The 23,067-nt window shown below is 53.2% G+C and overlaps 1 protein-coding gene across 1 annotated transcript in view; it reads right to left on the bottom strand.

Annotated features, from left to right (window-relative positions):
- LOC119106178 (calcium/calmodulin-dependent 3',5'-cyclic nucleotide phosphodiesterase 1) overlaps positions 1 to 23,067 on the bottom strand; it is an 82,401-nt gene that overhangs the window by 29,783 nt on the left and 29,551 nt on the right. Inside the window, exons 5-6 of the mRNA XM_037229786.1 lie at positions 17,254 to 17,551; positions 1,258 to 1,374 (exon numbers count right to left, since the gene is read on the bottom strand). Coding sequence (XP_037085681.1) covers positions 1,258 to 1,374; positions 17,254 to 17,551 — 415 coding nt within the window. The remainder of the gene's footprint in view (positions 1 to 1,257; positions 1,375 to 17,253; positions 17,552 to 23,067) is intronic.

Below are 23,067 nucleotides of genomic sequence, written 5' to 3'. Positions count from 1 at the left end.
ATGATGTTAATCGTTGTTACTTGAGAGGACATTTTAGGTTCGAAAAACGCGAGCTCCACAGAATCGGAGGCTTTGACGAGGTCCCTGTACGCGAGAAGACGCACTTGTGCATGGCCAGTTGGGGATGCAACAGCTTACGCTATTGGCAGGAGACTACTGTTCTACGTAAGGATGTAGCCGGAAGCGTAATGTATGATACATGGAGCTAGCCACAGGGATTACGGGCACCCGATATCTTAGATGCATTTTTCATACTTTAGACGCCACCCTTGAAAGCAATTGACGCTTAGTAAGCTGCGCTGCCAGACTGATTTTACTTCGGTAGGTAGAAACAGCCTTGGAGCTTTTCCAGCAGCGTCGAATGATGCCACTTAAACTACAACAGCTAAAAACGCGATAAAATGAAGGCAATTCAAAACCACCCTAGGCGGGGCAGCGGGAAAAACAAAACCACTGGCCGTACTCTGTATTTTAAGCAGGGGTTCTAGCAAATAAAAAACAAAAAACAAAGAATACGCCGTGGGCCGAAGCCCAAATTGCGTAGGCGCATGGCTCGGAGGTTCATAACCCAGCTTGCAGCGGCTCGAGTCATTTCCTGTCGTGATCAAGAACGGTCCCAGAACCATTTGAACCCCGGCCCTTATCGCGCCGCATAACATACGACTCCGCATGAGCCATGGTGCCGATGACAAGATCGGATCAGCTGGCACAATCATTAGCTGCAATAATCCGCAGGGGCGACGTACGGCACGATACCCCGGCGAGCAAACAGGACGGCTGGGATTCTCGTATTCAGGTCGTAGGCAAACAGGCCGAATGGGTGCTAAACCCAGCCGAGCAAACACGGCGCTGGAGCAGTGCTGTGCCGCCGCCCGGCAGGGACGGCGCCGGAGTCCAGGACGACCCCGTCTGATGTCCACAAGGCAGCATGCGGTAGACGGGTGCACGTGGCGGAAGACACGTGGGCCTTACCGCATCTCAGGAGGCTCGTTGGGCCATGGGGAATAACGGAAAATCCCACCCATCGCCTGAGGCAAGTACTGGGGAAAGGAGCAAATACCCCACGGCGGTGAGCATTCCCCGAGTTGATGCGCCACCACACAGTGCCCATACGTGCAGTGAATCACATTGTGGGAATCTGCAGCCCGCCAAATGGTCAGTGAACACCGTCCGTTGCTGCTCGAGAGCGGTGGATCCACGAGCCAAACCCGACCAGCCGGAAGGACAGCGGACAGCGGCGGCGATCGCCCTGCTTACCTTGAACTTGTGGAACAGGCCGTAGCGGTTGATGAGCTCGTAGCCCAAGTGGCGCAACGGCGCGCCGCCGCTCGCCTCACTCAGGCGGAACACGTCGTAGCTCCAATTGTCGATTGACTGCAACAGAGAAACGCTTTCAGCGGCGGGCCGCGCGCGCGGTGACGGCTTCATAATAAGCCGCGCCGCGGCCGCTGCCGCCCTGTCATCCGGTATTACCGTTCCTGCGCCAGTGGTAGTATTGGAAACAGTCTGCGGCTGAGGAGTTCGCCGGAACGGAAGTGCCCCGAGCCGCCTGCGGTGCAGTCGCCTGTAAGATGCTGCACCGCCGGCTCGGCTGTGCAGCGGTGCAGCATCACAATGCGTATGATGGTTGACGCGTCAAGGAAACGAGGGAAAATAGTCAGCGAAAATTCGCATGTCTCTTGTGAACCTTGAAAGATGGCTACATAAAGCTAAAGGAATGCTCGTTAAATTACCACGAGCTTTCACATTCGTTTCTCGGTCTCGTGAAATGTACCAGAAAAAACAAGAAAATAGCTTCTTCAGAGGCATGTTATTTCCACCTCAGCACATGCATACACGACCCTCATCTGACACCCCCATCTCGAGCCCAAAGCAGCCATGCGGCGGCACGCAGGCCTCAGCCGTCCGCTTCTCCGCGCTGAATCCGCGCGCGCCGCCCGATCCAAGTCGTCCCATCCCAGCCGTCCGATCCTGACCGTCCGAACCCAGCCGTCCGATCCCGGCCGTCCGATCCCAGTCGTCCGATCCCGGCCGTCCGATCCCAGCCGTCCGATCCCAGCCGTCCGATCCCAGCCGTCCGATCCCAGCCGTCCGATCCCGGCCGTCCGATCCCAGCCGTCCGATCCCGCCGTCCGATCCCAGCCGTCCGATCCCAGCCGTCCGATCCAGCCGTCCGATCCCAGCCGTCCGATCCCGGCCGTCCGATCCCAGCCGTCCGATCCCAGCCGTCCGATCCCGGCCGTCCGATCCCGGCCGTCCGATCCCAGCCGTCCGATCCCGTCCGATCCCAGCCGTCCGATCCCGCCGTCCGATCCCGCCGTCCGATCCCGGCCGTCCGATCCCAGCCGTCCGATCCCAGTCGTCCGATCCCGGCCGTCCGATCCCAGCCGTCCGATCCCAGCCGTCCGATCCCGGCCGTCCGATCCCAGTCGTCCGATCCCAGCCGTCCCAGCCGTCCGATCCCAGCCGTCCGATCCCTGCCGTCCGATCCCAGCCGTCCGATCCAAGCCGTCCGTTACGTCCGGGCGGCGCATTTGACTCGAACGCAAACATCTTGCATGCAAATCGCCGCGTCGCCCGGCTTGGCACCTCGCGAGGATCACTTACAAGTTGCGCGGCGCTCGGCGCGGGCGGATCAGCGGCGCTCCCGGCCCGCCGCCGCCCTGACGTCACCAGGGGCGCGCGGATCGCCGGTCCGACGAGCGCAATCAGGCCCGATTGCGGTGGGGCGTCTGGCGGCCGCCCCTCCCACCGGGTGCCCCGGTCAAGCGACGGCTCCCGGCTGGCAGCGCCGACCAGCAGGGCCGGCAGGCAGATTGGCTCCATTGACGGTGACGGCAAACAGGGACGCTTGATGGAGTGGGAGCGGGCGAATCGAGGCCGGCAGACGTTGGTGGGACGGACCGGGAGCTAACAGTTGAGGCCGGCGGGTGCCGGTGGGACGGGCTGAGAGTCGACAGACCCATCGCAGCGGAAGACGTGCTGAGGTGCAAGTTGGCGGGACGGACTAGAAGCTGGTGGGACTGAGTGAAAGCTGATGGGATGGGGTGTAAGCCGGTGGGATGGGGTGAAAGCTGGTGGGACGGAGTGGAAACTGGTGGGAGGGAGTGGGAGCTGATGGGATGACATGTAGGCTGTAAGGACGGAATGAAAGCTGTTGGGAAGGAGAGGAACCCGGTGGAATGAACTGGGAGCTGGTAGAACAGAGTAGTAGCTGGCAGGACGGATCGGAAACTGGTGGGACGGAATGAAAACTCCGCCTGCTTCCGTATCCGAGCCAACCGACATCCGTAGCACCCGAATGGTAACCCATCATTGCAGCGGGAGCCGGCCCAGACGTGTTAGGGTGCGAGCCGGTGGAACAGAGTTGGAGCTGGCTGGACGAATAAGGGCCGGTGAGACGGAGCAGGGGTCGGGCAGATCCGTTGCAGTGAAAGTTGTCCGAATGGCAGCTGGTGAGACCTAGCGGGAACCGGCCAGATCCATTACAGTGGGAACCGGTAGCACTGTGTGAAAGCCGGGGGAATAAACTGGACGCTAGCGGAAGCCCTTCTCAAGCGTGAGAGCCGGCCAGAGCCGTCGGCATGGGGGCCGAACAAACCTCTCACAAAGCGTGTGCCTTTCCGAGATCTGTTACAGTGGGAGTTCTGGAGACCCACCAGAGTGCGAACCACGAACAGCCATTGGAGTGACAGCTCTGCAGACTCATCGGAGTGTGCGCGTTACAAGCACACCGGAGTGGAAGCGATGGAGACGCGTCATGGAGTCCCGGAGACTCGGCCCTGCGGACCACGCGCCGTCGCCGGATCGTATGCTTATCTTCAGCTCACCGCCCGAGCACTTGACCCAGTCCTCCATCCACCCAACCGCGGCCAGACCGATGCTGACGTCGCTAAAATGGCAGGTTTTCTCACTTCTGGCGCTCACGCGGCGTCATCAGTGGGCAAATATGGAGAATTTTGCGCGGCAACTCGCTGGAAATATGAGGTAGCTCTGCATTGCTTATCGTCTGCATGCCTGGTGCTTCCAGTCACGCATGACATCGCCCAGCAGAATGGCCAATGTCCACGGTCGTGCCCGCCATCCCTTCAGCGCCTCAGCTCGGAACGAACAGGATTTCAGATGTGACGTTCCCCGTGGCGGCTGCGAGGTTGGCACTTGCACAGCGCAAACCGTTTGGAGCACATGCCACCCTCGTGTATCGTTAATCATGGTCTGATGAGAATGCTGTGCACCTGGCTACGGCCGCCCATTAATGAGCCCCGTTAATGTCAGCCTGCTTGAAAGGCCTCTCACAGACGCCACTCATTAATGAGCCTAATAAATCCGCTGACGTTGTAGCGCGGGCTTTAAACTGCGGAGGACAATGAAACATCTGTCTGAGGTAGTTAATGGCCATAATTTTCGGCTTGGTTTCTCAAAGGGTAAAGCCCGAATAATGTTGAAGATTATTATCAACGTTGATGTCACAGTAATCATTATGCTCACATGATTTCAAACTAAATATGACGTTTACGGAACGACGTGAGCTTAGTATAATCGGCGCTGGTTTTGAGGAACCAGCATTCGTGGAATGGCACGTTTTACATTTCATCGGTGGCATTTGAATATTCTTTTCCATGTCAGACCGGGTCAGACAACCCATGGATCATAAGTTAGACAAACTAGGACACGCATGATATGTTAAGCTAAACACTGACGGAAAACATTAAGTTTCATTTTTGCTTTCATCTCTGAACGTCAAGCTCCTGGACCAAAAGTGAAATGCTCAGCCGAGTCAAGTGCGAAATCACTTACTTCGCTACAAACTGACCCCATAGGTGTGTTCATACCGTGCAAAAATATAACTGTCCAGCCATGTGTTATAAGGAATGAGAGTTTGCCACGCACACGTTCAATAACTTGTTCACACGTTCAATAACGTTTCCGGGCTCGTATACAAACACGCTGTTTTGAAGCTGCCATTGATGATTGCCATTTTGAAACTGCCATTGAAGCATTTGACCAGTGATGAGGTCACAACTGACAGTGTTCGTAGACGGAAACGATGGACCCGTAGTTGTTTACGCTTTCTCTGACCGTGGTAAATTTCTCAAAAGATGCAATTAGTTTGAAGGCACTGGTAACAACGAACTGGATTAAACGGCTTTTTAAATATCATGACAAAATTCATCTCAGCTTAAGCGACAGCTTGTTGCACTGGAGCCCGATTTCGAAAAAAAACATGACATGAGCCGTTTCCCCCGCGATTGCCATCGCACCTTCGCGTCAGACAATTGTATGATTTTCGGACAGTTGTATGATTTCGGACAGCCTTATAATTTTGGGAGAGCATTGTGATTTTTGGACAGCTTCATGATTTTGGGGCCGGTTTCTGATTTTCGGACAGCTTTAGGATTTCTTGACAGCGGTACAATTTTCGAAGAGCCTAACCATTTTTCGGACAGCCTTTTGGTTTTCTGACAGTTCTCCGATTTTCGGACAGTTCTGCATTTGCCTGGTGATGTGTCGATGGTGCATCCTTCTGCGCAAGGCCGTTATCTTCACAGCAAATCAGCCACTAAAAATGGCCAAAAGGGGCAGACCAACGACTTGTTTTTGAGAAGCGTGAATGAACGCAAACGATAAAACACCTTTGTGAATGTGACTTTTTATTTCCTATGTCCAACGTTGCTAGTTGTGTGTCGCTGCAGCGCCGGGCAATCAAGACCTGGCTTCAGTTTCCAGCCGCGTCATTAAATTCTCATAATTACTTTATGTTACATTAAGTCGTATCAGATGCACGTTGCAGTGATCTAGGGAACGTGCACTTAATCAAGCAATGTATACCAAATTGGCTCAACATGCATACAGCACACCTTAAAGCGCTAGGTTTTTGTTCATAAAGACCGCTTGGTGCCATTATGTGTGTGGGCGGGACGACATTGGCTTTAAAAAAGCGTGATAAAGACCGGTCTAAGCCTGTCGAAATAAAAATTCCCTCACTTCTCGAGTAAAGTTTGCTTGTCTTGCAACCTTCTTCGAAAACGGTTCGGAGTCACTAAATAAGGCAGAACGGAGAAAACGGGGTCACTAAATAAGGCAGATGGTTTAACCCTACTTCTTTTAGACATTTTTATCCAGGGTACTACATCTTTGTCTCGTCGATTTAATTCAATCCGTTTTCTAAGCTTGCCGCAAATGCCTTTCTGTCGTGTCCCATTTGTCGTATCAATTAGCATAGCACATTCAGCAGAGTTTTGGAACTTCTTTCATTTCACTCAGACATGCAAACAACTTGAGTGAAACGTTAAGGAGAAAGTCAGCCGCAGTTCAACGCCACAACGAAAGAACTAAAACCGAAAGATGCAAGATAAAATAGCCGCCGGTGAATCAAGTTACTTTGTATCACATTTTTAAGTGATTAAGCTTTGATGTGGTAGCCGCAATCAGTTTAGAGTGAACTAAGCTGGGTGTTTTCATCACGGCCAACACATTTCTGACCTCAGTTGCACTACACATCCCATTTGTAGTACTATCGCACCAGCAGAGGGCAGTCTAGGTAGGGCCCGGGGGCACGAGCCCCTCATTAGAAGTGGCTTTTTCGTTTTTCACCATAGATGACTTCCAAAAGAAAGTTAATAATCGCCGTGATGCGTGCTCAACGAGCTTCGGGTCCTTCCCTCAAGGAAATCCTAGCTGCCCTCCGGCGCAACATTGTATGATGTACCTGTCTGAATCATAAGCCACATTGGAATTAAAAAAGCATCGCATCCATAACTAGCGAATATTTGCAATAGTCTAGTTACAAGCACGCTTCATCTGAATTCTGGACTTGGACTAGCTTTTGTTCCATAGGCAACGTCAAAAAGCATGGGTGACTGCGACAACAATGAAGGGGTCATGCGACACCGACTGTGAGGGATGCACGAACATAAACATCTCAGGTCGGCGTTTTGCACAGTTCAAACCATTTGAAAACACATCCAAGGCGCTGCGCAAGATCGACTGTTCTGCGGCCATTCCCATCTCGGCGCATCCCAGACCATACAAGGTCAGTTGCAGATGAGGCGACGGAGTAAACTAATGATCGTCTGGATACACTGAGTGATCTGCTCATTCTGCTGCTGAAGAGTCAAGCCATTTTTATCCCACAAGCCTCGATGGCCGCTCATTACCCTGACTTAACTTGTTTGACAGACTTAGCAAGACTAGTACGTTGCCATGTGGGGTGTGGCGTCATATCATTTGCCTTTTAGATCGCATTGTGGGTAATGTTGAAATGCCATGCGCGTTTCAACAGCCCTGGACATTGACCGGATACAGTTTTTACACACCTAATCTATTGCGACCTTGTAGACAAAAAGCCGGTCGGCGTCCGAGCACAGCCGCCCCCGCGGCACGTGTCAGCCGGGCCGGCGGATCCCCAGCACGTGTCGGCGGACAGCGGGTCAGCTCACTGACACGTGCCAGGGGACAGCAGACCGGCGGACATGCCCCAGGTCAGCCGGCGGCCGCGCGGCGCCCCCGCCGCTTCGCTTCATGTCGTGAACTGACGCGCGGTCCACCCGTCACGGGCAGCACGTGATCACGGCTGGCCTCCCGGAAGGTGGCAGTTTTGTGAGAATGTCTGACGCCGTTTGCGGATGTGCATATGAGAACAATACAGGGAATGTCGTGCTGAAAATCCATATCAGTACTGAAAATATGGCGCACTACCCACTGACTCAAATGTAAAACTCCCTTCACTAGCGGCAGCTTTACAGCTTCTAGAACTTAGTAGCATCTCTACAAAACACCCGAGTGAAAAGCATGCGTCACGTTCGTTCCGTGCAGCTGGTGATCCGACAGAAACCCGGATGATCGAAGCACCACCGGCGCCGCCTCGGCCAAAAACCGAGCGCATCGACGCACGGCGTCCCAGCTGGCTTGGCAGAAAGCCGAGCCGTGCGCAATACTAGCGGGCCGGGAGGCGGACTCTCCGCAGTCCAGTCACTGCATACGAACGTAAATATTTATGAACAGGCGACATGAATACGTCATATGAAATGCAATTAGCTCATTCCGTGGTTTGAGAGAACTTCGTAGCCAGGGTGCAATTCAGCCAAAGCACATCTTGCTTTCTCCTCGATATCCGAACAAGGCGTGAGAACGATCGTTCGAAGTTTCTGAGTTCGGAATGCAGACGGCGAGACAGCCAGACGAGGAAAAAGGCTTGAGTGATAGATGAGGCGTGCGGAGAATGCAGCAGGGCTCCCTGTTCTCCAGTGACTTTTCGACGCAGGCGCGCTCGCGAACAGCCAATGAGAGCGGCTTATAATCGTGCAGCGCACGCTACATCCCCGATCAACGCTGGGGTAAAGCGTAGGCGTAATCTGCCCAACACGCGGCCGTCGGCCGCCGCGCCGCACTTTCGCCCCTCTCCCGGAGCCCAGCAACGCACTGGATGCCTGGCAAGCGACAAGGATCACGCATTTTCATTAAGAGCCCCCCCCCCCCCCTCCTGCGTGCCTTGATTATGATGGCGTCGTGCGGTGTGCAATAATAGGTCACGCACTTAGCAGGACCAGAGCAGGAGGGCGAGAGTGGGGTGGAGGGCATGGAGAGGATCTGCAGCGAGAGGAGGTGAGGAGGGAACGCGGGTGGAAGGAAGGAGAGATGCGAGGAGAGGGGAGAAGGGACATGGGGACAGGGGAGGGACGCGGTGAGAGGAAAAGAGGGACAACGATGGATGCGGGAACGTGGGAGGGGGGACAGGGAAGGAGGGACGCGGGAACATGAGAGGAGGGACAGGGGAACGTTGAAGGAGTGACGGGGAACATGGCAGATGGGACAGGGTAGAGGGAAGAGGTCACTCGGGGAATAGGGGGAAATGACGCTGCCCTGCGTAATGTATGTGAAATGTATGTGACGCTGCATAACACTGCCATAATAAAATGTAACTATCACACTGCGGACGAAGGAATTAGACGTCATTTCGGAAATCGCACTGATTTGTAGCGGAAACAGTGGGGTTTTCTTCTAGCGCCGTACGTGCGTTGGGTCTAATCCATTCTTTTGAAATACACCAACCTTTATGTATCGAAGTGTACCTGTCGAGAAATAAGAGATCTACAATTCCCAACGGTAGACCTACGCAGTCGAAATTTCAATATCGCCCCAGCAAACACGGCTTCTCCTTGATGGCTCTCAAGCGCTTCGCATACGTAACATGCTGCTGAATTGAAAGGAGATCAGGGAAATGGAGCTGAGACGATATTAGACGTTGCATAACCATGTTTGTCACGTCCGCGTCATATCTGGACATCCATGTAGTGATAGGCTATGAATGGCCAAATTTGAACCAACTGACACGCCCGGTACGATTATGTATCGAGCGTATTCTAGCATATCGGGTATATTATTGTGATGTCGTACACAACTATTAGCATTTAATTAACACGATGCATATTTAGTTAAAACCAAAAGCAGCGTCAGCAAACTTGCGTCGCTGTCTCACAGAAAGGCAGGCATCTCGTGTTACGAGTCAGGCATTTAATGAAACTAGAGCGGGATATCGCAGCAAGCTGTTCATCGCCGCTTGGGCCCTAATGCCCTCCGTCGACTCCGTTAAGGAATCTGCGACCCAGTTAAGAGGTATTATTGCTGACATTTCAGTCTCCGGCCATCTTGGTGACTCATTATTGCATAAGTAACAACCCATACAGCACTGCAGCTGTGCGCCCGTGTATTCAGCAGGTCTTTCGTGAACGTAATTGAAACGAATCTGCCTTCCACCACATCGGTGTTGGTTTGACAAGACAGAAGGTTTTAATTACATTTCCTCGAGGACCACAGAACTCCTCGACGCTAAATCAAGCACAATGTGAGATCCATTGACACCACTGGCATGACGAAAACGAGTGGGCACACGTCCAGAGATGAGGACGCACACGTCCAGAGATGAGGACGCACACGCCCAGAGATGAGGACGCACACGTCCAGAGATGAGGACGCACACGTCCAGAGATGAGGACGCACACGTCCAGAGATGAGGACGCACACGTCCAGAGATGAGGACGCACACGCCCAGAGATGAGGACCCACACGTCCAGAGATGAGGACGCACACGTCCTAGAGATGAGGACGCTTTTGAGGTGAATTTTTCAACAACAAATCAGCGAACATTTCGAAAAGCCGCCAAGGACAGTGTCTTCATACTATTCTACTCAAAGCAGCATGACCTGATTTCGTTCGGGGTGTCGCCTTTTCCTCTGGACGCTAGCCGCCACTCCATAACTGCGTCTCTCGGCCAAGTCCTCCGACCCATCCCCCAACTCACCCCCTACCCCTGCGGCTCCCTGCCATCCACAATAACACGGTGAATTATGACGGAAGTTCATTGCGCAGCCGACAGCGTTTCGACCGCATGCCCAGGCGAGCCGGTCCCCGTAATGCACAGCAGTGAACCGAACTAAAGAGAACCGCCCAGCGGGAAAACGGAGCGGATGGAAATGCTGCCGCAGTCGCTGGTGCGTACGACCTAGCACTATTGCTCGCCGCAAAACCGTGTAGTGCTTTATGGTAACGCCGGATATCAAAGCACTGTGTTTATACCGGTGCATTGGAATGTTAGGAGCGGAAAAATTGCTGACATGCAGTGTTTGCATCTGCTCTTATGCTTTTCTGAAAGTCTTCCAACGCACAGTTCTTAAATGTTGGCCGCCCATTTGCCACAATCTCTGTTACATCACGTGCTCGTAAATACGTGGTTACATTTAGAGACAGATAGTAAACAAGTTTGAGTGGTTAAGATAGAATAATAGCTGCAGCACACGTTACGTTTTAACTATTTACTGACACGTACAGGGCATATCAAAATCGCGGCTACTCATAAATGCAGATGATAAACCGGATCATCTTCGAATCAATGTACATAACGTACGACAGCTTTTCCACGCAGCTGTAAGCCGGGCTCAACAGTCATGTCAGCCATATCATAATACGCTTTACATGCAGAGTCTGTCGGCAAAGGTAGACTCCCGGGCTTTTCAGGGACCCGTAGCCCCAAACTTCTGAACTTAACATGGGGCAGATGGGCGCTGAGTTGAACTCATTATCTTTTGACTGTGATACGTTCGTCCTGGGAATTTAGCAGTAAATCTGCATATCAACTTCCGGCATTATAATAATGTGTCACGGTGCTGCATGTGTCAGATTATAATACAAACACGATACAACTCCAATGCAAATTACAATCGACGAAATGCCAAAGCGTAGGCGCCGTTTCCCAACAATACATCCTAACAGCCTCCCATCTATAAGCGCCTGGTCCGATAATGCCTCTTGATCTTAAGCCAAGCTCGCTCGCAATAATCACAACCCAGACGGCGCCGCCACAAAGGCGGGCACACGTGTTCGCGGAACGACAGTGCCGCGGAACATCCCTGCCCCCCGCCCGAGCCCCAGCCTGGGCCCGCCCGGCGCCGGTGCCCCGGCTGCCGCCAGGAGCGGTCGACAGCGGGCGATGCCGACCACGCAATTATTGCCGGCGGCGGCGCGCGGTGGACGCCCGCGGCGACGTGACCTTTGGCCGGGGTCAGCGCCGCCGAGCCGGCGCCGCGGGCGTCGGAGGCCACGCCTCATTACGGCTCCAGCCGGCCCGGGCAACGCGCCACACCCGCGGCACGTGCGTACGTCAGGGATGCGGGGAGGGGGAGGTTGTGGATAAACGCCAAAGAGAGATGCGCGCACGAGCGTGGCGCGGCCGTCGATGAGGGGGACAAGCTCTCCGTGGCTGTGAGTTTCGTGTCGCTTTGTATGTTGAGGTGCGGGTGAGAACTGCTTTCGTCGTGACCCTCCGTCGCCACAGACCAAGCCCGCTCTGCGCCACCGCTGGCGGCGCAGGGCATGTGGAAGTCAGACCCAGCCCGCCCTGCACCGCCGCTGGCAGCGCAGGGCATGTGGAAGTCAGACCCGGCCCGCCCTGCGCCGCCGCTGGCAGCGCAGGGCATGTGAAAGTCAGACCCAGCCCGCCCTGCACCGCCGCTGGCAGCGCAGGGCATGTGGAAGTTTCGATCCCGTCCCAGGGCCGTTTTAAACATGTATGGAGGCAATATCAGGATTGGGCTAATGCCAGTGAGGCTGAGTAGATACCTATTATGCAGGATCCTGCCCAGGGCACAAAAGCTTTTAGCCTGACTTCGTCTGAGTTAAGACAGGGCTCTACCAGGAGGGCCGGGGTGGCATGGCCACTCCCGAAATTTGATTCAATGCATCGGTTCGATGAGTCCGGAAAACGTACGTAAATTTCATGGCAATCTCCGTGGGTGGGCTTCAAGGCCGCGGGGAGAACTTGGGGCTCTCGGTAACCATCTCAGCCTTCATTCGGTGCATTAAGCGAGGGAAGTTGCCGACCATCAGTCAAGTGACCACACGGGGCATTAACTATGCCATGAGATAGGATTTTTGCCATATAAGTTTCGATCCTGACAAGGCACAAAAATCAGCTTTCATCATGTTCTTAAAATATAAGTCATTAACATCACAAAGTTCGGAGTTATTAGGCTCATATTGCTGATAAAATTTCAGAATCAATAACACCCTCATCGGCTTTCACGACCCGCGACCTACTGTTGTCATAAGGTTAGCTATTTTTACGCCAATCAAGGCGACAGCCAAAACACGACGTGAGCGCTCTGCGTCTGCTTTCAGATCTCCCTCCTTCCCCTCCCTGCAGGACTGTGAAGCGTTTAAGTGAAGGAGGCCTCTGCCCGGACCGGGCCGAAGCGAGCAGAGCCGGGGTGCTGGACCATCCCTGTCACGAGCGACCCCGCGACCCTGAGCACGTGACCACGGAGACGTCACATGCGCCGGTCCGACCAGACCTTTGTCGCGGCTTCTGACACGGACGCTGCCTGTCAGCTGCTCTCGTCGCCGGCCATGATTGGTCCTTTAAAGCAGCGCAGCCCGATCCTTATTGGCTTGGCTGTGTGACGTGCGCTGAGACAGGGGGATATAATGGTTGTTGGTCTGAGCGAGCCTTGGTCTGAGCGTCGGCATCCATAAGACAGCCCCCCCCCCAAGACTGTGAAAGATTTGCGGCATCAGGCAGCATCAAGCAGAGATACGAGAAGCGCGACATTTTATAATTGACGCGGGCGACGAATCGGCACATTCGTGGGGATGGCCTCAGCAGCCTTTCCTGATCACATTATCCATACAATAGCAGGCGTGTTTCACGAGCTTGTTAAGGTGGAAAGGTCGTGCATAGATGTCCCGCGGACTTCTCGTGCATTAATCCCAGTCGCGCATGGGAGCAAAAAGCCCACGTCTCGCTTGGAGTAATGCTCAGACATCGCACTTTTCTGCGCAGTTATATGACGATTATTTTGTACATATGACGAGTAGCTAGCTGACCCGTCAGTGTCTCTCGTGGTCTTCATGGCACCTAGTCTGAGCTGTCTGACTGACAGCACGGTGGAGGGCAGCGGATGACAGCACGGTGGAGGGCAGCGGATGACAGCACGGTGAAGGGCAGCGGATGACAGCGCGCTGGATGTGACAGCACAGTGGAGGACAGCGGATGACAGCACGGTGGAGGGCAGCGGATGACAGCACGGTGGAAGGCAGCGGATGACAGCACGGTGGAAGGCAGCGGATGACAGCACGGTGGAAGGCAGCGGATGACAGCACGGTGAATGACAGCGGATGACAGCACGTTGGATGTGACAGCGCAGTGGAGGACAGTGGATGACAGCACGGTGGATGGCAGCAGATGACAGCACGGTGGAAGGCAGCGGATGACAGCACGGTGGAGGGCAGCGGATGACAGCACGTTGGATGTGACAGCACGGCCATTTAACGACAGCGTAATTTCAGCAACAAGTGAGCGTAATTTAACAACAAGTCACAAAAGCAACGCAACAATAAATTTTGAGCGCAATTTTTAATCTCTTAAATGTTTGGCCCATTTCATTGCCATCTATGGACGGTAGTACCTGAGTCACATTCATGAACATTCTCTGTACAGTTCATGCACCAAATACTTCAGACAAAGCTTTCATCTCAGTCTGTAGGCTGCATCGGACAGCCCCGCTTCTTCCGATCAAAGATGGGCAATCATCGCAGGTCTGCACCGCAAGGGCTGCCCTTCGGTTACCTTTCTAGCAATTTCGAGCACACTGCGCCCGCACCTTTGTCTCGTCGACCCGGTAGCTCAACGACAGAAATCTCGCTTAACGTCACCAAAGCCAATTTCCATTTACCTTCACAGGTTTCCGCCAACAGCGGCCGCTTTTCAGCGAGCGTTCTCTGAGAGCGTGGTAATCAGTGGCCGTGACAGTAGGATAAGGTCAACGTTATCAAAGACCCAGACTTAAGCGCTGCGTGCCTTTCATTTGGTTTATGGCTGATAAAAGGGGTCCTCTTAACTGAGAATTGCACAAGCCACAATATTTAGTAAAGAGAAGCTTCTGATGGCTTTAATTTTGGCTCTCCTTCTTCGGGTTATACGTTAGTAAGGCAAGCCTGGCATGGATCAGACGACGCGAGTCGTTTGGTTAATTTCATTTTTTCAGATGCACTGCTTCTCCGCACTTTTCTTTCATAGCTCGGTTTGAGCCGCATCGATCAACAGCTGGACAGAATCGTTGGTTTATGCAGTCGGTAGACTGCGAGAACGCGCATAACTGATTTATTTATGTTTATCACTTCATGAATACAAATGCAAGACTGCATTCGTTCTTTGGATAGTCACTCGCAGCTGCTGTCCTACACACCGAAGACTACCGCGCTGGAGCACTCCGACACATAATAGCAAGACAACTTGCCGGAAAAATCGGATGCTAAGCATTGAACGCAGTCTTTTATGTACATGTTACGGTGTAAACAAAAGTAAACTAGATAAGATAGTAATAAAAGTTTGATTGCTCGGGGAAATACCAGGATAATGGAGAGATAGATGCGCTGATCTTTCAGCAACATGCCTTCGTCTAAACGGATATCAGTGTTTGCCTGCTGATACTACTCGATTTTTCAGCTTTCTGTAAACAGCAAACCACAGTTTTATGAAACATCAGCATTCAGGGGAATAAACAAGGAGCAACTGTCAGCCTTTCTGCAATGCAATGCATTTCAAATTAAGAGTTAGAATACGCGGAAAATAAGTCTCCATGCAAACGAATTCATGTAAACAAGCATCACGCATCACGCTTCATTCAAAAATGCAAGCAATTTCAAGTAAACACGCGTGACGTATCACGCATCAATTATGCATGCAAACTACTCCAATTAAAAAGGTATCGCTCATCGCGCGTCAGTCATCACTCATACACGTAAACGATTCTAAGCCAGCACGCATCCCGCATCAAGGCACTTATCATATTCACGTAATCGGTCGTATGCATTTGCATTTGCAGAGATACACGTACTTTTCGAGTATTATAACTTTCAGTTTGATACGCACTATGTCGTAAAAATGGTTAGCAATAGCTCCTTGTTTAATCCTGTGAGTTTTGGCGATCCGTAAAAGCTGGAGCTCACCGCTTTTAAAAAAACCCTGAAAAATCAAGTTCCATCGCCTGGCAACTTTGAATTTACTTCGTTCCGTTTACTTCGTTTCGATAACGGCATGTTGCCGAAATATCAACGCATCCATCTTACCATTCTCCTGTTTTTTTTCCACGAGGAATAAACCAATTACCACTGTCTTATCTATATCCACAATAGGCCTTGCAAACGAACTTGATAGCTTATATAGAAATAAACCAGCTTTGTAGCTTCTAACCAGGCACGTAACCAAAATTGCTATCAGGTGGGAAATTGACACATGTCAAATTTTCTCCGAATTTCCATGAGTTCGGGTCAAATTCCTATAAAATCGCCCCACATCAAATGTAAACCACTGAGCTCAGGGTGAGGGCATCTCCTCCTTTTCCACGTCCCTGATTCCAACATAGCCTAAGTACTGCGCGATCCCTCAACGTTAACCTATTGCTCGACGCAGCACGCCTTCGTGAGGGTGAGAAATTCACGCAAACACTCACAAAAACACATGCACACCAGACGGACTCACGTATGCACGCGCACAAGGCAGACTCAGGGATACACGCACACAAGCACATACGCATACAGGACGGACTCAGGTATGCACGCAAGCAAGCATACACGCACGCATACACGCGCACAAGACGGACTCACGTGTAAACGAACACAAGGAGACAAGACGGACTCGGATTTGCTCTTGTCAGTGTGACTGCGTTAGCTTGCCCGCTTCGCCCGCTCACTCACGTCTGAATCGCAGACAGACCGCTCCGGGCACGACAGACAGGCCACTCCGGGTACGATAGACAGGCCACTCCGGGTACGACAGACAGGCCACTCCGGGCACGACAGACAGGTCACTCCGGGTACGATAGGCAGGCCACTCCGGGTACGACAGACAGGCCACTCCGGGCACGACAGACAGAACACTCCGGGTACGACAGACAGGCCACTCCGGGTACGACAGACAGGACACTCCGGGCACGACAGACAGGCCGCTCCGGGAACGACAGACAGGACACTCCGGGTACGACAGACAGGCCACTCCCGGTGCGATAGACAGGCCACTCCGGGCAAGACAAACAGACTGCTCCAGGCACAACAGACAGACCGCTCCGTGCACGACGGACAGAGCGCTCTAAGCACGACAGACAGGCCGCTCCGGGCATGCCAGACGGGTCGCTCCGGGCACGACAAACGGACTGCCTCAGGCACGACAGACAGACCACCCTGGGCACGACAGACACAGCTCGTCAGATTGCAGGAACGCGTTACGTCAGCTGTCTTGTGCTCGGCTCCAACAGTCCAGTGGCGTTCTAATGGCGCGCCACCAGCTGGCCTCTGCATGTGAACATCAATCTGATGCATCATCTCATATGACAGCCAGTTTGTCACCCATGGCTTATATGGATGCATTGAAAGCCAAGGCATCCACCGGCGAAATTAGTGACATATCCCACAACTATAGGCGCATCCAGGGATGTGACTTGCGAGCACAAGACGCACTGCTGAATATTGAACAACCAGTGTCTGAAAATCGATGTCGACCCGCTCGTAGACATGTGTTCTATCCCGCTCTCGACGAGCCGCGCGTGCGTCCCCATGCATGCCATACAGACACTGTATTATAACGTGTAGCACTTGTAAGGCGTTGGGTGAATCATGGCGCACTGAATGGCAGCCGACCCGCGGCCGCCGTGACCGAGTGCCGGCGGCCTACGCCGACGGCGACGCCTGCCCAGCCCCGCTGACCTGGAGCGCGGCGGTGACGGCCGGCGGCACCTCCATCAGGCCCGAGGAGGACATGCGCCGCGTCATCTTCTCCACCATTATGCCCATGCGGATGACGTTGGCGACGGTGCGGAACTTGGGCTGTCCGTCGGCGCGCTTCTTGTGGGTGTTCTGGCGCGTGAAAGTGGAGGCGAGCCACTCGCGCACCTCCTGCGGCACGGCATCTTGCTGCACCTCTGACAGCTCGTCCTCCTCGTCCTCGCTCGGACACCGTCTGCCGGGAGCAGCGGACGTCAGCGGCGGCGGTGGCGGGCCGGCCCTGCGGCACAGCGAGGCGGCGACGGCGGGTCAGCGCGGCGGCACGGGCCGGCACAGACCACGTGTCAACGGGGGCAGGGATCCGCCGAGCGACAGAACAGGACAGAGGTCAACAGAAGGGCAGAGATCAGCAAAACTCAGAGGCCAAAGGTCAGTCGAGGCGCAGAAGTCAACATAGGGCACGGGTCAGCGGAGGATGAAGGTCAGTAGAGATGCGGAGGTCGGCAGAGGTGCAGAGGTTAAAAGAGGGAAATTAGCCAGCGGGGAAACATGTTAGAGAGAAAAGGGTAAGTACAAGGGCATATATATATATATATATATATATATATATATATATATATATATATATATATATATACAGTAGAGCAGGATAGCAGGTGGTAGCGGTGGACCACAGGACAGGGTTTAAGGTCGAGGACGCAGCTCAGACACATCGGTCATACGCAGACAACGCAAAGGGAGAGAAAAGTTCAGGATCAGTTATCAGCTACGGACCAAACAAGGAAAGGCCGATAAGTCAACAAGAAAGGGTACAATTATGGTGGAATATAATTAGATTTTGCCTGAAAAGTGTGCTGATTGCATGTTGTGTTCTCTGCATTGTATCAAGTACAGTGTGAGTACAACAGGCCTACAGTGAAACAAACAGAAATTCATCGGGAGAGGCGAAGGCCAGAGAGAGCAGGTAAACATGAGGGATGCAGGTCAAGAGGTAAGCAAGAGGGCACATTTGAGAAGACGACACTGGTCAGTAAGAGACATAACAGATGAGCAAAGGGAAACGGGTCGACAGAGGGGCAAATACCCGTAAAAGGAGTAGACTCGCCAGTATGAGGGAAACAAGGTCGCAAGCTGGCGCGAGGGACGTTGTCAATACGAGGGACGCAGCCAGGCCAGGAGAGGGGTGCGGTCAGCAGAGTAGGTACGTATTAACAGAGATTGCCAATGCTCGCAGACCGGGCGGGGAAACATGTTGCAGGGGGTGAGCATGAGGCCGCAATGGACATGAGTGAGCGCCCCTCCTCGCCCCCCCCCCCCCCCCCCCCCCCCGGTCGGTCCCCAGGTGCGGTGTATCATGCTCAGACAATGACACTCTTCACGGAGTTGGCCTGTGGTGGAGTCTAGGTGAGCGAGCCGGTCGCTTCACGGTGGAGGAGAAGTGTCCCAACTTTGGGGGTTTTCGTTGTTATTGGGAGACGAGTTGTGTTCGCTTGTCACCGACGGACGTCCATGCCGGAAAGAGCTGACTTAGGTTCAGTGGGGGACTCAGCCCGCCCGTGTTCTGAGGACGCGGCGCTGCGCGCAGGTTGAGCGCCCTGGGTGCAGAATGGGTGCCCTGGGTGCCAGGCGGCAGAATCACAGACTGGATGCACGCCGGCTGCGGGCTATAGCACACGTATATTTCGGGCTACTCCATTTGGTTTGATATTCGTGATGTTTCCTGAATCTGTGTGTGTGCGTGGGTGTATGCGTGTCATGAAACAGGAGATGGTATAAGCAACCGTATATAATATTTCAAAAATATGCCCCAGAAGTCTTCTTCAAGAGCTCAAAAATGTAGGCAAAATGCTGAAGGCGGTAAAACATCTTCAATGACATTGGTGTAAAGGCGTTCGACATTTTGAGTTTTGATGCAAAGATAATTTTTTTTCCAGTTACGTTCATCCGAGGTCAGGGGCAAAACTGAATAGACAAAAAGAAGGTCCACCGCTGGGTTCTTGCACGCCGTGAAGCGAAACAATTAGCGAAATGTTATGGATGATAATGTGGGATGTTTGTGGGCATAATGACTGCTTACATGATAATTAACTTGAAACTTCGTGACGGATATTCGTAGCATGATGGCGGTTGTTAATGCTTTGTCTTGATTGTAAAGCTGGGGATTTTAAATGATCGTCAGGGTAGTTGTCAACATGACGCATCAGCAGAAGCGATCTTTCATAATGCAACATAACACAGGCAGCTATACTGTGGTGCGTTTATGTGTGTGCTTAATTGGTCAAACCCATCCAAAAATCATGTGAAAAGGAATGAAAACCTTAGCATGGCAGATGACAACTCATGTCCATCGTCCATGCTTCACTGAAAACGCTTTCTGCACAGGAAAAGTAACAAGCACCGAACAGTGTCTGCAAAGATGATGCGGTGTTGTAAATAAAATGATGCACAAAGTGATTCGTATCCAGTGTGCAGCCCATGTCCCACGATATATGGGAAAAATCATTTCCGCACGAAAAAACAGCAAACGAATGCGAGCAAGGATCAAGTGCACATTCAATCCGTTGCATGCAAATTAGCACCGGCAGTGCTCTAAGTAAGAACCCCGGCAGCGATCCGTCGCGTATCCGTCACCGACCGAAGCAAACGACGCCGCTCGCCGCCCGGTCGAGACAAGATCGCAAACCACGCCAGACTTTTGAGCGGCGGCACAACCGTTCACAACAGCCGCGTCTCAGCCGAGACCCAGGAAGAAGAGCGGGGATGGCGCAGCGCTGCGAACCGTGTCTGAAGAGCAGAGCTCAGAGCGTGCCCAACTAAAAAACAACACGAAAACATTTGCTGGCGACAGCTCTCTCTCCAAACCGACTGCGAGCTTAAAACTTTACGCGGCTGTGACACTCGGGCGCACCTTGCCCGGAGCAGGCCGACTTAAATGCGAACAGGCCGAAGCTAGGCTTGAGAAGCTGGACAAGGAGGGCTGGATGAACGGCACGCAGAGCTCCGTGGTCGTGTGACCGTCCGCTGCGGCCCAGTGCGGGTTGGAGGAAGGCCACCACTGGAGCGCAGCCCACTGGAGCGGAGCACGAGCCCACCGTTTTCATGGGCCAGAGGAGGCTCGATCACAGCCGCTGTGCGGAGGGACCGCTGGCGCCGTTCAGCAAACCTACTTCCCCGGACACTTGGTCATCATTTCCGTTGACTACTTCCGGTCATCTTTTCTTCGATCACTTCCGGTTGCTGCTTCCAGGTGCCATTTTCACGCCGCTCTTCCAGCACCACTTCCGGTCACCATTTTTATAATTTCTTCCGGTTACTGCTTTCATGTACTATATCCTGTAAACTCTTCTAAGTCACCAATTTTGGTCACCAACTACTATCACAACTTCCTGTCTCCGCTTGCAGCCGCACTTGCACTTCACCTTAGCTTTTCCGTTCACCCATTTCGCAACCTTTTTCCAGCCGCGGGGTACGGTGGATCGTCGAAAGACCCGGAGAAATGATGAGGGCCGAGATGGGTGGTGGGATTTTCTGATTTCCAAGCCTTCGCCGCAAAACATTCAATGATCTAAAAATACACAGAGCAGATGAAACATGGCCTTAAGTGGTTGAAGAACATTTCCGCGGGTATTCCCGATTTAGACTTTACAATAAAACAAATTATGAACGGTATGCACTGCCCATCTCCAGCAAACGCAAAATTGCGGCAAAAGCGTCACGATCCATGATCAGAGAGAAGCTCCGCTTACTTCTCGGGAACACTGTGCTCCAAATACAGCGCCACGATATGAGTAAGTTAAGCTGAAACGGCGTCCCATGAGGCTCACGTTTAGGTCGACCCGCTCCTACAATATTGCAGCGTAAATAACGACCAGACCATCATATGAGCCCGGAGGAAATGACGCCACTTTCCAGAGATGGGGAAGTGTACCTACTATCTAGTTCTCGATAAGCCTCAGTGAAGGAAAGGGGAAATCAAGTGGACCTAGCTGGGGAGCCAGCGGGACGCGCCAGTCACCGTTAGCGTGCATTCCGGCCGATAAGGACCATTCTCGTCGGCGGTGCGTCCGACATTCCCCGGGCATTGTCAAGCATTCCGCGGACATTGTCCAGCATTCCGCGGAAATTTTCCGAGATTCCCGGCCCGCTCCGAGGTGCGCAGACTTGGGCTGGAAAACTGGCGTCTTCCTGATGACCAGCCCGGCGGCAGCCGCCAGCGACACGGCGTAGAACTGCGTGTCACGCGGCGGCGAGACAGGTGACCTCCGCCCTCATCGGCGAGGGGTCGCGCGGTGGTGGGTTCGGCGGCACTCCGGAGTGGCAACTCGCGCTGTAGAAGGGAAGGGGCCGGGCAACAGCGCGGGCAAAGGGTCAGGTAAGTCAACTGACCCCTTCTTCAGAAGACTTAGCGATGTAGAAGTTCGCGCATGGCAGGCTGGTGCCCGGGACAACAGCCAGCCTGTCGGTTTGTGCTCAGCTGACCACTCATAACAAAAGTCGGGCTGAGTTACTGAAGGCGGTCGTGTTGGGGAGATAGCGGCTGATGGAATGTGTTGGCATGTTACGTGATGTGATATGACGGTTTGCGTCGTTCGGGCAGCGTGTTCAAACACGGTTAAACAGGGACGAGAGACTATGTTGTTCGTGATCTCAGTGACTCCAAGCATCGCAAAATTTCTCGGTGACAGCCTATCGTTTAAACCGAGCTCCAAGCCGAAGCCGGACGGCGAGCACAGTGTCACTAACGTACCTCTGCCAACCTCAAACAAAACCGACGAATATATCCTCTCGTATGGTCACACAAGCCATGGGATTAGGAGGTAACCCAGTCTTGTTACTGTCGGTTTTTTCCGATGGCGGTCAGTCCTATTCGATTGACATTGAAGTGGCGTTCACACCACCTGGGCTCTGTTCGACACACGTCTGCCTGGTGAGCGTTTCACCCTGACCCTGAACTGTGACGTAGTCTGCCGAATCCATCTTCATCCACCGCAGCCGGGTCCCATCCATACTTCTTCCATTCAATGCGTTCTAGTCTCTCACATTTTTCCCAGACAATTTTTCAAATTCATCGTTGCGGCCGGCGGAACGAAAACAAGATAGAAGAGGCCAACACGATTTTGCACGCGTCGCACGTATTCTGAAAGAGCGAACGCTAACTGGCTCTTTTATTCCGATGGACCAAACAGGGTCGCTCAGCCCTTCGGTCGCCTATCGCCGTTTCGCTGATGAGTTGTGTGGTGGGACCAACGCCAAATGGCAGATCAAGGCCTGAGTCGACCGGCTAGAATAGGCAATCACGAACCCGTCACGTCCAGCTGCGCTCGAGGCGGCGCGCGCGGCCACGTAGTGGCAATCGCGGACGAATTGCGGCCCGGGAGGTGCCTACTGATCGTCACCATTCCGCAGACGAACAAAACAGTGCCGCCCGAAGATGGAAACGCGGGTGGGTTTATCGCAGGCGATTGGCGAGCACTTCAGCCCAACGTGCATCCGTACCAGCTCTTCACAAGGTGAGTGTCTGAAGGATTCCGCGTGGCGTCCGAAGAAGAAAGAAGGGAGGGGAGAGAGAGAGAGAGAGAGAGAGAGAGAGAGAGAGAGAGAGAGAGAGAGAGAGAGAGAGAGAGAGAGAGAGAGAGAGAAGAGAGAGAGAGAGAGAGAGAGAGAGAGAGAGAGAGAGAGAGAGAGAGAGAGAGAGAGAGAGAGAGAGAGAGAGAGAGAGAGAGAGAGAGAGAGAGAGAGAGAGAGAGGAGAGAGAGAGAGAGAGAGAGAGAGAGAGGAGAGAGAGAGAGAGAGAGA

Source organism: Pollicipes pollicipes, unplaced genomic scaffold (genome assembly GCF_011947565.3).
Source record: "Pollicipes pollicipes isolate AB1234 unplaced genomic scaffold, Ppol_2.1 Scaffold_6138;HRSCAF=7277_pilon_pilon_pilon, whole genome shotgun sequence".
NCBI lineage: Eukaryota > Metazoa > Arthropoda > Thecostraca > Pollicipedomorpha > Pollicipedidae > Pollicipes > Pollicipes pollicipes.
This window is presented reverse-complemented; position numbering and strand designations above follow the sequence as displayed.